Source organism: Pelobates fuscus, chromosome 9 (genome assembly GCF_036172605.1).
Source record: "Pelobates fuscus isolate aPelFus1 chromosome 9, aPelFus1.pri, whole genome shotgun sequence".
Lineage (NCBI taxonomy): Eukaryota > Metazoa > Chordata > Amphibia > Anura > Pelobatidae > Pelobates > Pelobates fuscus.
Window position 1 is genome coordinate 120990353 of NC_086325.1, and position 15758 is coordinate 121006110.

General features: G+C 38.7%; 1 protein-coding gene across 1 annotated transcript in view; it reads left to right on the forward strand.

Annotated features, from left to right (window-relative positions):
* Positions 1-15758, forward strand: part of LOC134572988 (protein crumbs homolog 1-like) — a 210699-nt gene that overhangs the window by 166012 nt on the left and 28929 nt on the right. Inside the window, exons 9-12 of the mRNA XM_063432343.1 lie at positions 4672-4837; positions 5093-5948; positions 9611-9727; positions 12192-12312. Coding sequence (XP_063288413.1) covers positions 4672-4837; positions 5093-5948; positions 9611-9727; positions 12192-12312 — 1260 coding nt within the window. The remainder of the gene's footprint in view (positions 1-4671; positions 4838-5092; positions 5949-9610; positions 9728-12191; positions 12313-15758) is intronic.

The window sequence follows — 15758 nt, forward strand, 5'->3', positions numbered from 1 at the left end:
GTAGTGAACTCTAGTGAGATCTGAGCGTTGCCGTGGTAACCGCGCCAACGCTCAGATCTCACTAGAGGAACCCGGCGAAGCTGCTGGCTAGAGCTCCCCGGGTCCTCTCCTACCTCCCTCTGGCTGCATATTAGTGCCTGTGCCCACCGGCCCATGAAGAAACACAGCAGGGCTGGCACTCAGAGAGCGCCGGCTCTGCATGGGCCGGCAGGGGAGATCCTGTGATCTCCTCTGTCTGCCTCGGCCCATGGCCATCTCGGCCCACCAGGCATTTGCCCGGCATGCCCGATGGCCAGTTCGGGCCTGTGTATATATCCTTCTCAGTATTCTTTCACCCTGTTTTTTGCTCATCCTGTATAACATCAAATTATTTATTTAGATAGGGTACATACCATTTTTGATAGTACTTCCTTAGTGGCATATTATTGTTTAATGCTGTGGGACAGAACATTTCATGTATGCCAAACTTCATCTGAAAATGATTTGTGTCTGGTAGAAAATCACAAACTCTTAGCCGACTTCTGTAACAGGCAGGAATGTTGTCAGCCACAGTTACTAACTCTGAGCTAAACTCAGACAGACCTGGCACAAGAACAAACGCTTGTGATACTGCACTGACAAAAAGTGTCAGTTCTAATGAAACATCTGTTTTAAAGTGGAAAAATAATTAAGAAAGCCTAGCTAAAGTACACACGGTTTGAAAGGTTAGTAAAGGAATGTTCCAATCACCATAACACATCACAGCTCACTGTAGAGGCTGTGGTGCCAAAAGAGCTGTGGTACATACCATTGTAATTTCTAAAAAACATTTTAATATGGTTTGGCAACTTAACCGAGTCCTACTGGGCACCTACAGCTGCATACCCTGTTTCTGGTATTCTCCTTTAAGAAAATGTGGTTAGCTCTATTGAACTAAGCAAAGTCATGCAAGTCTTTGCTCATTAGCTGAGGGCAACATCTGCCTTTTAGCTGATAAAAGCAGTCTTGTTATCCGAGCTTAGGTGGTGGAGAAGCCTGGATGAGGCATGGGCACCTGGGGGGGTCCCAGGTTAACTGTCAAAGCATACTAAAATTATTTGACAGCTTACATTAAGACAGCGCCAGGACACTCCTGGCACCATAACCACCACAGTGGGATATCAATGTTGCTGCAGAGCCACTAATATGGAACAGAAGGCTGGATTAAGAACATATATATATAATCAGACTAATATGGTATGTTAAAAGCCAAACCAATTACTTGGTCTGCTTATCCAAATTAAGGGGACACTCTAAGCAGCATGCTGTAGTGGTTATGATGCTAAAAGTGCCCTGGGGTTCCCCCCAATGTAAGTATTCAATCCGCTTGGTAACTGACTGGCAATTTACCTGGGCACAGCCGAGGCCACTCCCCACTTCCTGATAGAAGGACGTGAGAGACAGAAATTCCTGCTAGGAGCTTCCTTTGGGTCTACTGACAGGCTTAGCTCTAAGGAGAGCGCTTCCAGCTAGTGATGAGGCAGGGAGCTGCGTCTGATAGTAGTAACTTTGTAGCTCATTCATTTCACTACAAGAGTAGAGAGCAGGCAGGAGAAAAGTAGGAATAAGTCAATTATCCTAATAGAGTGAGTTTCCCTCTCTCAGGAGAGAAACAGAACGGGAAGAAATATGGTAACTAATTCCCAATTTCCCAAGATTATAAAACTTAGCTTTAAATCTGGAACTAAATAAAATCATGGTTAGTAAGGTAACCCACCAAACTATATGTGTTACAGAACGGCAGCTATAGGCTATAGTGCTGTACAAATACTTTGGCTGATAGTTATGGTAACTGCTGTGACTGAGCCTATATTTCATTAGCTAGACTCTTGAAGGCAGGAAAGGATTTCTATGCTGAGTAGCCTAGATACGAGCTTTTATTTAGTTCCAGATTAAAAGCTAAGTTTTATAATCTTGGGAAATTGGGAATTAGTTACCATATTTCTTCCCGTTCTGTTTCTCTCCTGAGAGAGGGAAACTCACTCTATTAGGATAATTTACTTATTCCTACTTTTCTCCTGCCTGCTGTCTACTCTTGTATTTTTGGTGAAGAAACTCACTAGGGGTTATTCCCCACTTAGGAGAAATTTATTAAAATATCCCCCTTTCCCCCTGTTTTTAATTTCACTACAGATTAATCAGAGCTAGGAAGTTACTTAAATTATAAGATCCCCATAGCCTGAGCCTCGGTGCACATGGGGAAACCTCCCCAGGCCCGACTCACACTCACGGATGAATTCTATCCACTGTAGAAGCCAGCTATTTATGAGAAGCTCCCGAGATGCCGTCCGGACCCCCAGATGCAGTTGGACCAGTGAGGAACATGTGCAGGACTGTATTAAAGCTTGGGGCTCGTGAGGTAGTTCAAAGTAGTCAGAGTAGGACCCGTCTAGGGGAGGTCTGCCTTTACATTGGCAGGCGGGCATTCCCTCCAGTGGCCATTGAAGTAACTAAATGACCTCCATTTGTTTAAATATACATAGGGATTAAGGAGAGAGCGCAGGTAACTTTTTTTCTTTAGTTCAAAGTAGAGCCTATATCCTATACAACCTCTGGGCAGGCAGTATGGGTCAGTAGGCATAGGGTGAGCATGGACTCTTGACATAGAGCCTGGGCACTATTCCTCTTAAGGCCACAAGGCTACAACAGAGCTAGTGTTTTGTTTCCCTGCGTCTCTGCCCAAACACAGAGTTTAATATCTATATCTTAAGTTCTCATGCATGTTTTAATTAGTTGTAGACACCAGTGCATTATTTTCTAGCTAGTATTAGCTTTGTACCACTCATGGACACACTGCCCTTTATCAGCCTTCCTATGTGCAACCAGTGCCTTAGTCTAGCATTTTAGCCTGATGATCTCTTGGATAATGTGCAGTCTACGTTTCACTGTTTTGTCACATATAGCCTGTTTCTAATGGTATCAATGCACAACAAATAAAAATGTAAAAAATAAATAAAATTATAAGATACCGATTTAAAGCAACCTCTGTTATTCTACCCTGCCTATTATAAAGGCAAAGTGCAGTCTACGCTTCACTTTTTTGTCACATATAGCCTGTTTCTAATGTTTCTGTGACACACAATAGTGCACAATGCGATCTGGTATTATCAATGCATGACAATTAAAAAAATAAAAAATAAAATTAGAAGATTTAAAGCAACCTCTTTGCACACATTGTGTACCAGGTGAAGCAGGAGTTATACTTACCCTATTACCTTTGATCAACCTGCAATGCTTATATATATATATATATATATATATATATATATATATATATATATATATATATATATATTATTTTTTTTTTTTTTTTTTTATAAATATGTATACATCCCCTTGTTTAATCAGACCTCAAGCAGACATTGAGGCCGCTGGAAGAGAGAACACTTTAATATTATATACTTATATATGGCAGGAGCAAAAAGCTGCTGCTGCTGTGCTCTTTGTTTCTCTCTCTCTTTCCAAAACGTCTTCTTCCTTCTTTAACCTGTGGACCATAACCTCACCCCATGTTGCTATGAGCCTTGGATGGCTCCTGAAATTGAAAGGCCAACAGCATGCTTCAGTCATGGTCATCTGGCTCTGCTGTCCAAATGGCAACTAAGTGGGAGGTCCCTAAAATCCCTAAATGTGACCCATTTTCACATGCCTAGCTGCTGAAACATTTAAAAAGGTAAATGGGTTTCAGCCACTCAAGATCTTTCATAAAGCAGCTTTATTGGGACAAGAAGTTCAACTTTTCAGCCTATGCATTGGCCGAAACGTTGCACATTTGTGTAAAATAATAATCTAGTCTAATTGCAGATGCATAGATATCTCGATAATTTTGTAATTCCAGGTTTTGAATGGCTGTGAAGACAGCATCTAATAAGTAGCTTTGTAAACACTGTTTATTTTTCCTTCGTCCCTGTATGTTTTCCTGTGCTGACTGTTAGGTGCAAAGGACAAAGATTATAACAATTATTAAAAGGGAGAAAAGATGGAGGTGCTAACTTGCAGGATAAAGAGGTGTTGATTTCTTAATTTAATTTTATTTTTCACACCTCAGAAATAAACATTTGTTGAATATAGGGAATAAGTGAACCTTATATTGATTCCATATCACATTTATGGCAAGCTCCCAAGCATGACTCGAAGTATTGTCTTTAAAACATTAGCCATACACGTTCAGTTTGGGACTCAGGTCTGAAGTGTAGGCAAGCCAAGCCATTTAATAGAAAAATTAAGCGCTCCACTTTAAATTCATTATTTGATATGCGTGGTGGTTCATAAATTAGGGGTAGGTGCGCTAAATTGTGAAGCAACAAAATAACTACATAAGACTTAGAATAAGGGGAAACGGGAATTTGTAAAATATTTGCCCCAAGATCCATTTTAAGGGCTTTGTGCTTCTTGTTTCATTTGTAGACCAAGTCATTTGACTGAGTTGCTCTCCAGTTCCTTTCTTATAAGATAGTTCTTAATCATTAGGAACTCTTTGTGTGTTCCACTGCAAATATTGATATATAACACATTTTATATTTTAAAGTATGCATATATCAGTTAGCGGTTTTAAAATAATTTGTATATAAATGATTATGATGTGAAACCTGTAGGTAGGTATGATATAACATAAACAATGAATGTCTTTTCTTATGTTCTCGCATTGCTCAGGCTGGCCCGTGCAAAAATGAAGGCACCTGTACAGTTACATGGAATGACTTCACATGCAAATGTCCATCCAGCTTCACTGGGAGAACTTGTGAAGAACCACTATGGTGTGAGAAGAAACCTTGCCCTTCTGAAACTATGTGTGAAGATGTCCCCGGAGGATACGTGTGTATGGATATTTCACTATTATGCAGATTCTGTGATATAGTAGCACACTTTATTTCACTGCATTTTAATGCATGTAGTGTTGTTTTAAGCAATGTTAATTTTCAAGTTGTTTTTGTTTAGTTTTTGTTTTTGATTATCCTACCTCTCTGTTGCATTTCAGTTTAAATGTAAATATACATTAACCTTTTTATTGTTTAAAAAGGAAAAGGAATTAAAAAAAAGAAATAACACTTTTTGTCTTTTTTTATTTTTACAGGTCTGGCCAATGCCACATTTTTAGGTGGCCATTCAGTCATATTCTCTTCCAACGTTTCGACAGATCAACAACTTACATATGTGTCCTTGAACTTCCGAACCAGAGATAAGAGTGCTGTTCTTCTGAAAGCTTCTAAAGATGTGGACTACATTTCCATTGCAATTCATGATGGCCATTTGCAGTTGAAATTACAGACTGGAAATAGTGTTGAACATGTCCAGTTTGTTGGAACAATAGAGATTTCTGACGCCACTTGGCACAGATTAGTAATAAAAATGGATGATCCTTCTGAACAGCTTTCACAATGGATAATACAATTGGATAACGTAATTAACATAATTCCAGAGGGTCGAGCTGGCAGTTTGAATTTCTTGAGAAAGGATGCTTCAATTGTGTTGGCTGAAAATTACACTGGATGTCTTGGTCAAGTAACCATTGGAGGGATTCACCTGCTATTTACAGACAATCCATTTACGCAACCGTTTATTAGAGGTGCTGGTATGATGCAACTGGGGTGCAAAGGGAGCGATGTGTGCAGTAAAAAGCCATGCCTAAATAATGGAGAATGTCGAGATCTCTTTAACGCTTTCAGTTGTACCTGCAGGGTTGGATGGGAAGGTCAACATTGTGAGGTAGACATTAACGAGTGCAAACTCAACAATTGCACTCATGGCTGGTGTGAAGACCTGGTGGGTGATTATAAGTGCATCTGTGATGCTGGTTATACTGGAAGAAATTGTGAAACCGATGTGGACGACTGCCAGAACCATCAATGCCAGAATGGGGGTTCCTGCATTGATGGTGTGAATAGCTACACTTGCAAATGCTCAGCCAGCTATGCTGGGAATTACTGCCAGTAAGAGTTTTTTTAATTTACTACAGCTTTAAAAGTTCTGTATTTGTTCAGCTAAATGGGCTTTGATTAAAATGCAGCCAGGTTCCTATTTTAAGAAGCAATTTAATTTAAAAATGCCTTTTTGTTCTTAACTGATTTATGAATATACAAACAGATTAAAATAATTATAATCTTAGCAAGGCATTCTACATTTATTTGGAAGATTCTTTTCAGTGTGAAGGTGCTCATATTAGAATGTCATCGCATTTACCAAACCCTCAGTGAGAGTTATTCATAAAAAAGGCTGAATTGAACATGTGATGCCATCAGACTATTTGGATCTGTGAGTTGCAAATTAGCTCCAGTTGGCCTCTGTGCAGAAAACAGGAAATGGTTCTAAACTCTTTGATGATGCTTTGTGTCCAGATTAGCTATCATTTTTTTTATTTTTTTTCACTGACACTATTGAATATTCTATTTTATTTCCTCAAAGTGGCAAATACTTCTGCCTTGACTTTGGAGACAAGTGAGTTTATCATTGACTCATTACGACCTGTGCTAAAGTGAACTTGTATAACCCCATGTGTATATTTAAAGTGGCTCTGTCACCTTGGGGTCCCCTCTAAAGACACCTCAAGGTGACATCCCCACTCAGAGTGTGGCAGCCTGGGTATGCAGGGGAAGGTAGTTATATTTACCCAAAGTTGTCCTACCATGTGCATGCCTATCTTCCTTCTTCAGTTCTTTAGGCTTCATGTGCAAGGTGATAAATTAAATGAGATGTGCTCGTAGACAATACTTGACAGTTCATCAGTTTGTATCCATGCTTTGTCTAACAATGGTGCATATACAAAAAAATAGAATAAACATTAAACTATAATAGTGCAGATTGTTTTAGATAATGTAATAATCAGAATTTGTGTCAAACTTATCTATGCATTTGCAATTATTCTATATCTCCAATATAATCACAATTTAAAAAATATAAGTAGAGGTGATATAAAGCAGATCCCATCCTTCGTGATTAATAGTAGTGCTGAGAACTTACTAGATAGTAGAGAACTCTATCTCGACTCAATTCATGCGCCCAGTTAGAGGTTGCACATGAGTGTATGCAGCTTTTTCCTCCAGATGTGTCGTAGGTAATAGTAAAACCATGTTTATTAAAACAATAAAACAAAACAAAAAATGCTGTTAAAAGCAGTGGGTGTGTTATAATAGCATGTGACTAATGCAAGGTCCGCCTTCCCCAACTGTGCAGTTACAGTGCTACTTCCAGTGGAAATTAAAGGATCACTTTAGTGTCAGGAAAACACACCCGTTTTCCTGACACTATGTCATCCTTTGGGGACCCTTACCCACAGGGTCCCCCTTCCGTGGCGCTGAAGGGGTTAAAACCCCTTTAGCAGCTTACCTTAATCCAGCGCCGGGCTCCTTGGTGACCTCTCCTCCCCGCCGACGTCAGCTCCCGAGTGGAGTGGAAAGCGCATGCGCGGCAAGAACCGCACGCGTTCAAACAGTCCATAGGAAAGCATTTCTCAATGCTTTCCTGTGGACATTCTGCACGCGGGATGCAAATTTTGCATCCAGTGTCGCAGAAGCGCGTCTAGCGGCTGTCAGGAAGACAGCCAATAGAGGCTGAATTAACCCTGCTATGTAAACATAGCAGTTTCTCTGAAACTGCTATGTTTACATGTGAAGGGTTAAAACCTGAAGGGTTAAAACCTGAGGGACCTGGCACCCAGACCACTTCATTGAGCTAAAGTGGTCTGGGTGACTATAGTGTCCCTTTAAGTCCTAAATCACTTGATCGGAATAAATACCACCACCAGGTCCTCTGATTGGTAGACTTCTCAAGTCTTAAATGCATACATATAATCATGCTATCACTTATAAAAAACAGACTAGCAAACCGCTATATGCTGAATTAACGCACCCACTGCTTATAATAGCGTTGTTTTTTGTTTTTTGTTTATAATTTTCTTTTGCTTTTACCTATGAAACTTGCCCATTTTTATTTGTAGAAATATAGGAATGTCCTAAGATCACATCCTAAAATGCCGGGGTACCGTTGGAGCTTGACAAGGAACGTCTGGAGGAGAAAGCTTGACGAAGAACGTCTGTAGGAGAATGCATACACTCATTTTCAATTTCTAAGACCAGGGCACTATAAAATGAACTGACATAGGGCTCTCGATCTAGTAAGTTGTTAGCAGAACTACTTTTCACAAAGGATGGGATCTGCTTTATATAACCTATATTTATTAAATTGTAATAATATTGGGGATATCTATGCATTTGCAATTACACTGTATGATTATTTTACACAAATTTTCATTATTGAATTATCTAAAATAATCTGCACTATTATTGTTTTATGTTTTTTTTCTAATATTTTTTTATGCAGCATTGTTAAACAAATGATTGATCCAAACAGATGAACTGAAAGTACTTTCCATGAGCACACCTCATTTTATTTATCACTTTTCGTTAAATCTTGGACTGAAGTGTGGGGGACCAGTCACCACTGGGAGTTTTAGCTGTCTAAATTTTTGTCTGCTTTTTTTCTGAGCACCTAGTTGATATCACTATATATTGTTCGTTTGTATCTTCATTTGCAAGGAGCTGCATCACTGCTGTACTCTTGCGCATGCAAAAGACTGCAACCTCCAGCTCAATTACATTTCAATGGAGACATGAGTGTTTCATAAAGATTTTATCCTGAAGTACTCAAATAGTGACATGAAGTGATAGAGCTCATTGAAGTGGTCTGGGTGCTGTGTCCCTATTGCACTTAATGCTGCAATTTAAAACATTGCAGTTCCAGAAAATCTGCAATGTTTACATTGCAGCACTAAGTCTTCCTGGTTGGTAGACAGCCACTGGAAGCGCTTCCTGGATCTAAACGTACCTTTGGTCCGGTAACAGACACTGGACGTCCTCACGCTCTGCCTGAGGACATCGAGCGTCAGATTTTTTTCTCATAGGAAAGCATTGATTCAATGTTTTTCTATGGGGAAGTCTAATGAGCATGCGCATTGGCGCCTGCTCATCGCAGGACATCGGAAAAGGTGGAGCTGCGACCCAGCACCGAGAGACATTAGCGCTGTGATATTAACCCTTTATTTACTGACTGGGGAGTGCAAGGGAGGGGCGGGGCAGAGGGAGCTATAGTGCCAGAAATACAGCTTTGTATTCCTGGCACTTATAGTACCCCTTTAAAGTGGCTTTTGTACCTTTGCATATTTTTTACAAGACTCTCAAGGCCACACCCCAATGAGTTGTATGTTGGCCCTGGGGATGCTATATATCAGGCTCTCCTCCATGGATGCAACCTGATTGGTAAGCAGTTCTTCTTAGCTGAAGCTCTCTATCACGCACTGTGTGTGAGAGGATACATGTTTCCCACAGCCATCACTAGCACTAGAAACCCAGCCTTTTGTCAACTTCAGTCTTGTACCATAGTACAATCAATATGATTATTTAATATATATTATAGTTTTATTAATTACTGAGAATTGTTTTTCATCTTTTATTTTTATTTATTTGCATTCCGTAACATCTACCCAGTGTTCATGTTGCATTATACTTTTTATTTTGAGTGTCTTAAATGTGGTGAGGTGTTTGAATTCTTTCGAATAAAGTTACTGCAGACATATCAACATGTGGCTCTCTTTTGACAGGTGGCCATTTCCGCCGGAAAAGTGCAATAAAAGCAACACGTGTCTAAATGGAGGTGTATGTAACAGTGGAATCTGGGGAGCTAATTGTACCTGCAGACCTGGTTTCAGCGGAAGGAGGTAATAGAAAATGGTCTACCAGTTCTCTTAGTACTTTATGGACCCGTGGCCAAAACATTCCAGCATTATGTATTTTTCCAGCATGGACCGTTTTGCCGATGCTAATTTAGAACCCCAGGTATCATACCTGGGGCTCCCCTCTGTCAGCTGGTGCCAGGGATCTCTCTGCCTGCCACCTGCAGTCCAATCACTGGGTGCAGAGGGTAATCAGTACTGGGCTATGCAGACTGGCCAGAACTGTCCACAATGTGATCGTGGCTGCAGGTGATATTTAAACCATGTTGTTTCAACTTGTTACAATATGATTTAGCAGCAAAGCAGGAAATAATCTCACACAGTGCTCTGCACTATAAGGCATTCACTAAGCTGATGTAAGCAGGGGATTCCATTTGCTGACATCAAATCCATTGCTTGTTAGGGTTAACGGTAAGTATTGGGATCAGCAAGGAAATCCTCCTAACACTGTTGCTAAAGTTAGTATTAGGGTTACACTTGGGCATTCATCTTCGAATGAGTGCAAATTTGTCTGAATTTTTCACTTTTAGTTTTTCACATTTACTTGCAATTTGCACTAAATGACCAAAAAAACGTAGTGATCAGGGATGAAAATTAGTCCATGCACTTTGTTAATTTATCATCTGTCTATTTACAAGGAGGAAACTTTAAGCTCCCTCCCTCCTTGTCATTAGATCATTTAAAAATGGAAGTGGCGGGGAGCTTCACTCAACAATGCATAAAATAATTATACATAGGGTCCCTCTCTGCCCCCACATATGGTCAAGTTGCCTCTTATAGGGGCTTTTCCCACTCTGCTTGGTTTGTCTTTTTTTTTTCATTTCTATGCAGTCCTTTTCTTTATTTTAATAGTTGCGATGAGGCTTTTCATATATATATTTTTCTTTTTTTTGGACCTTTATTTGGACTGAAGGAAGACCATAAGAAGACTCCCCATTAATTGTATTTAATGGCCCAACCCTCTGGCCAAGGGGAAAACACTATGTCTTTGTCACATTATTTTTTATTTAGATGGAGGTGGGAGCATGGAGGGGACACTGTCTCCCACCCCTAGCTTTATTATTTATTTGTAGCATTTACTGTATGACCGCAAGTAGTCAGTAGCATTCCTCTACCTACGGCATAGCTGACAGCGCCATGTGTAAGGTTTTAAGCCTCATTTATATTAATATTCACTCCATAGTTTTTTATTTATTGCTTTAAACCTTATAGAATTGGGGGAAAGAATAATGGAGAGCTCTGCTCCCTGACTTTTCCATTTTAACCCCTCACTTGCCAGCTTGCTACCCCACTGCAAATAGATATGGGCTAGACTGCTGTAACTAATAAACTGCACACATATAAACTCAAACAACAAAATATATAAAGGTAGTGCTGTAATAATCTCTGGAAATGTATTAAATATTATATTTATATTATATCTATTATAAAAATAACATTATTTTTATATAACTTCTGTTTAACATGCAAACATTAACCCTCTTTAACATACATCTAACTTTATCTTTAACCCTGCATTCATTTACACGGCTGCACGGCTGTAGTGGTTATGATGATTGGAGTAACCCTTTAAGTGCAAAACAAGCAGATTGTGGGTAGGTCCTAAAAAAAGGTAAAAGAACATATACTATGCCAGATTTATGCAGTTTCAGAGAGTTTGACAAGAGGACATCCAGCATTTAGAAAATCCCCATAGGAAAGCATTGAGGGAATGCTTTCCTATGGGAAAATGCCTGACATGCACAGCACTTTCCACGTATGTGGGGGCACCAAAAGGCACAAAAAGGCTTTAAATTATATTAAACCAGTGCAATTTTAGTTTTTGCACAATAACTTCAATAATGATTTTCACACCAAATATTCAGGGCTGAAGAGCTTATTGAGAGAAGCAAAGTGGCATTCTAAGCCATAGGTTCTCAACATGTGTTCTGTGTACCCCAGGTAATACGTAGACCACAAGCAGGGGGTATGCCAAAAGCTGTCCCGCTGGCAGCCTTAGGGCCCCCCAGGAGACAGCTAGCTGTGTACTAAGGCAAAGTAGGTGCATGCTAACACGCATGGCAGGAGCCTACTCTGCTCCAATGTGCTGTGTTCAGAGGTGAATGAAGGTGGGCAGTGATGGAGCACTGATGTCTGTTGCCTTGTGCATCCTGTGGTGATGCTGGGAGCCGAGCTATGAGGACACTCAAGCCCCGGCAGCACTAAACAGCGTGCGAGGAAGCGGTACTGTAAGAGCATGAATATTGTAATATTGTAATATTCATGCTCTTACAGTACCGCTTCCTCGCACGCTGTTTAGTCACTTTGATAATGTTACCATTCAATACTTATTAGGTTAGTCAAAATTAATTGTCAATGTGGCCGAGATGCTGCTATTTTAGACTGATTAAATGTGGTTTATTCTTGAAAATATGACTGATTTAGATTTTTTTTCCCCCCTTGCTCTCAGATGTGAAGTTAATATTAATGATTGCGAGTCAAACCCATGCCTTAATGGAGGGACCTGCCAAGATTCAGTAAATAACTTCAAGTGTATCTGCATCTCAAACTACAGCGGGGTGCACTGTGAGGTAGGAGCTGCATCCATGTGTAATTCATTCCTACTATTTGCAAGTTGGACAGCAGTTAAGAATATCACAATAGAACCAAATTACGTTTTGTCTTCATATTTGGGTGTGGAGTTTATGCTTCTCTTCTAATCTATCTTTGTACCAATATAGGCCTGGATTTAATATTTTGATATATAAATACATTTAATATATAAACGCAGGTCTTCTAGCTTGACTGGTGTGCAGATTTTTGTTTAACATCGTAAAACCTAATATATATATATATATATATATATATATATATATATATAAAATATTTATTGATATTTTATTAGTTTTGAAAAAAAACATCGTAAAATATTATCCAAAAATATTTAATCATTTGAAAAACGTATCTAAAAATATTAAATCAAGGCCATAGAGTTTTCCAATAACATGTATTTGAGCATCTCTTGATGCACTATATTTCATAACACTTTTTTTCCAAGTGTAGTCCTGTGTATAGAGGGAAACTATAGAGTGAAACACATTGTACTCAAAATGAATTATGAGTCCGAACATACTTATTCTAGGGGTGGCCTGATGTTCTGAATCTTAATGTTTTTTTTTTAATATTTCAGTTCATTTTATATGTTCTAAGTCAATGTTCTATACGTTCATGTGCAGCTGTCTTGTAAATAATCCCTATACTGCTTTCCTGATGCTCACATCGTTTAGGATGAGTTTTGTCTTTGCTGTTGCTTTTGTCAGGTCTTTGCATGTTTATTAAAACACCTGTTAACACTTTGCATGGTCCTTGTAACACTGTATCTGTCTTTCATGTGCCTTCTCACAGTCCGCTTCCTGGATTTCCACTTGACACAATGTCTTATTAACCAATGCCAGTGGCTCAAATAAATACGTACATTCTCAAATAAATAACTTCTGCTCACATCATTCTCTATTCCCGCACTATGGAGGACGGTAAAAAAAACATGTTCATGTTTAACAGGAAACAAGAAGAGCTACCAATAAATCCGCCAAAGGAGCAGTACAACTGACAAGGGACACACTCTAGTTTGATAGTTTTGAACGATTTGTAGCCAATGCCATATGCATACCATGGTTCTACTATGCATACTACATAGATAGGTATTGCATATGATATTTCTACTATGCATACTATATAGATAGATATTGCATACTATATTTCCACATTGCATACTATATAGAAAGATATTGCATACTACATAGATAGATATTGCATACGGTATTTCTACATTACATACTATATAGATTGATATTGCATACTATATAGAAATATATTGCATACTACATAGATATTGCATACAATATTTCTACTATGCATACTATATAGATATTACATACTATATTTCTACATTACATACTATATAGAAAGATATTGCATACTATATTTCTACTATGCATACTATATAGAAAGATATTGCATACTATATTGATAGATATTGCATACTATATAGAAAGATATTGCATACTATATTGATAGATATTGCATACTATATAGAAAGATATTGCGTACTATGTTGCAACTATGCATACTATATAGAAAGATATGGCATACTATATTGAAAGATATTGCATACTATATAGAAAGATATTGCGTACTATGTTGCAACTATGCATACTATATAGAAATATATTGCGTACTATGTTGCTACTGTGGCAGTGTCTGTAATGGCTTTGCATTTCTACTTGACAAGTTGAGGCTATAAATGTCTTGTTTTGGATGTTGTGCAAGAAAGGGATACCCTGTTGCCATCTTTTTCCACCCCAAGGGCAGTGAGTTGCTGGTACTGCTGTGTTAGTGCAGAATATGCATGTCGCTGATATTTTGCATGTGTAACTTTGCATGTACTACTTTACTGTCTATGCTCTTCAAACATTTCTTTCTGTATGTGCTGGTGTAGATAGTGTCAACTTTTAGTGCATGGGCATGTATCAATAGGGGTTTCACTATTTTGTTTGTAAAAATGAATTGAGCTTATACTGGCTTGAGGTTGTGATATTGATAAGAACAGCAAGTTTTGTACCAGACACTGAGATTAGAACATTGTATGGCACAAGCTTTGGTGTCCTATGGAGCAGATGGACTCAACAAGATTTTTGAGAGATTAAGGGAAAATGCATATTTTACAGCTATCAATAAGATGAGAAAATATAATAAATTAGCCATGAACTTCATTCCTGTGTCAGCTGTATTTAAGTTGACAATGTTATGTTTTAGGTCTTAATTTAATACTTACTTTTGTACTTACACATTGTTGTTCTTCACGCGGGGCTGCTTGTAAGATGGGGTAGGCCTCACTCTTTCCCTTCATATTTTACAGAAAGGCATTGGGGTGTCTGTCTTCCCACTCCCACTCCTTGGAATTGCTGTCCCTGTATTATGCGGGGTTTTGCTTCTCCTTGTCATTGTGGTCATTTTCATGGTGGTGACAGCGAGGAAGAGGAGACAGTCAGAAGGAACATACAGTCCAAGTCAACAGGAGGTGGCGGGTGCACGGCTTGAAATGGACAGCGTTCTTAAAGTTCCCCCTGAAGAGCGATTGATATAAGCCAATTGGAGTATGCATCTCAAAATCTGCCACTGCAGTGCCAAATTCTCAAAGTAAAAAATACATTTCTGGGACCTTATAGATGAGCTTATGCTCAGGTAACCATCACCTTGTGGATGGATAAATGGCCGTAAAGGATTAGATCACATGCAAGGAGTGATCACATGCAAATTCCATTGGCCATTACAACAAAGGTTCTATAGTATTTTTGTAAGAGCCGGCAATTTTCTATGAAAATGTCAGGTGGTTTAATTGTTACTCTTCTTTTTTTTTTTTTCTTAAGAAACTATATAGAAGCAACTTTTTTTCTATAAGGGAAAGGTTCTGTATAAATGTCAATCCTCTTGGACTAATGAACAGCAAGACAGTTGGTCATTTATAACCAAGGCTTTCTCTAAATATCAATTCTGCTAAAGTGCAGAACTTGCTAATGCCTCTCATTGTTTATATGAGCTTAGGAAGCAGACAACATATTTATGAATGTCATATATTGGCATATTCACTAACACAAGCACAATAAGATGATTGGTAAAATATCTACAGTTTGATTAGGGACCAGGTACTTGTAGGCCTTATGTCGGAAGGCCATTGAGCTTTATAAACAAAGTCAAATCTAACCTTGGAAAACAATACAATGTATAGTCTGCAGCTACAACCTATCCTTTATTCCGCTGTGTGTGTGTGTGTGTGTGTGTGTGTGTGTGTGTATGTATATCTATATATATCTATATATATATATATATAGCCCTTTGCAATGGGTACAAGTGAATAGAGTCACAATGTTAAATGTGTTCAGAAAAAAATGACACTACAATGGGAATGCCCTTCGTGCCTTAAACCTAAACAATTCTTGTTAAGAATTCAGCCTTCTTTCTCTGTACTCCTATGGTA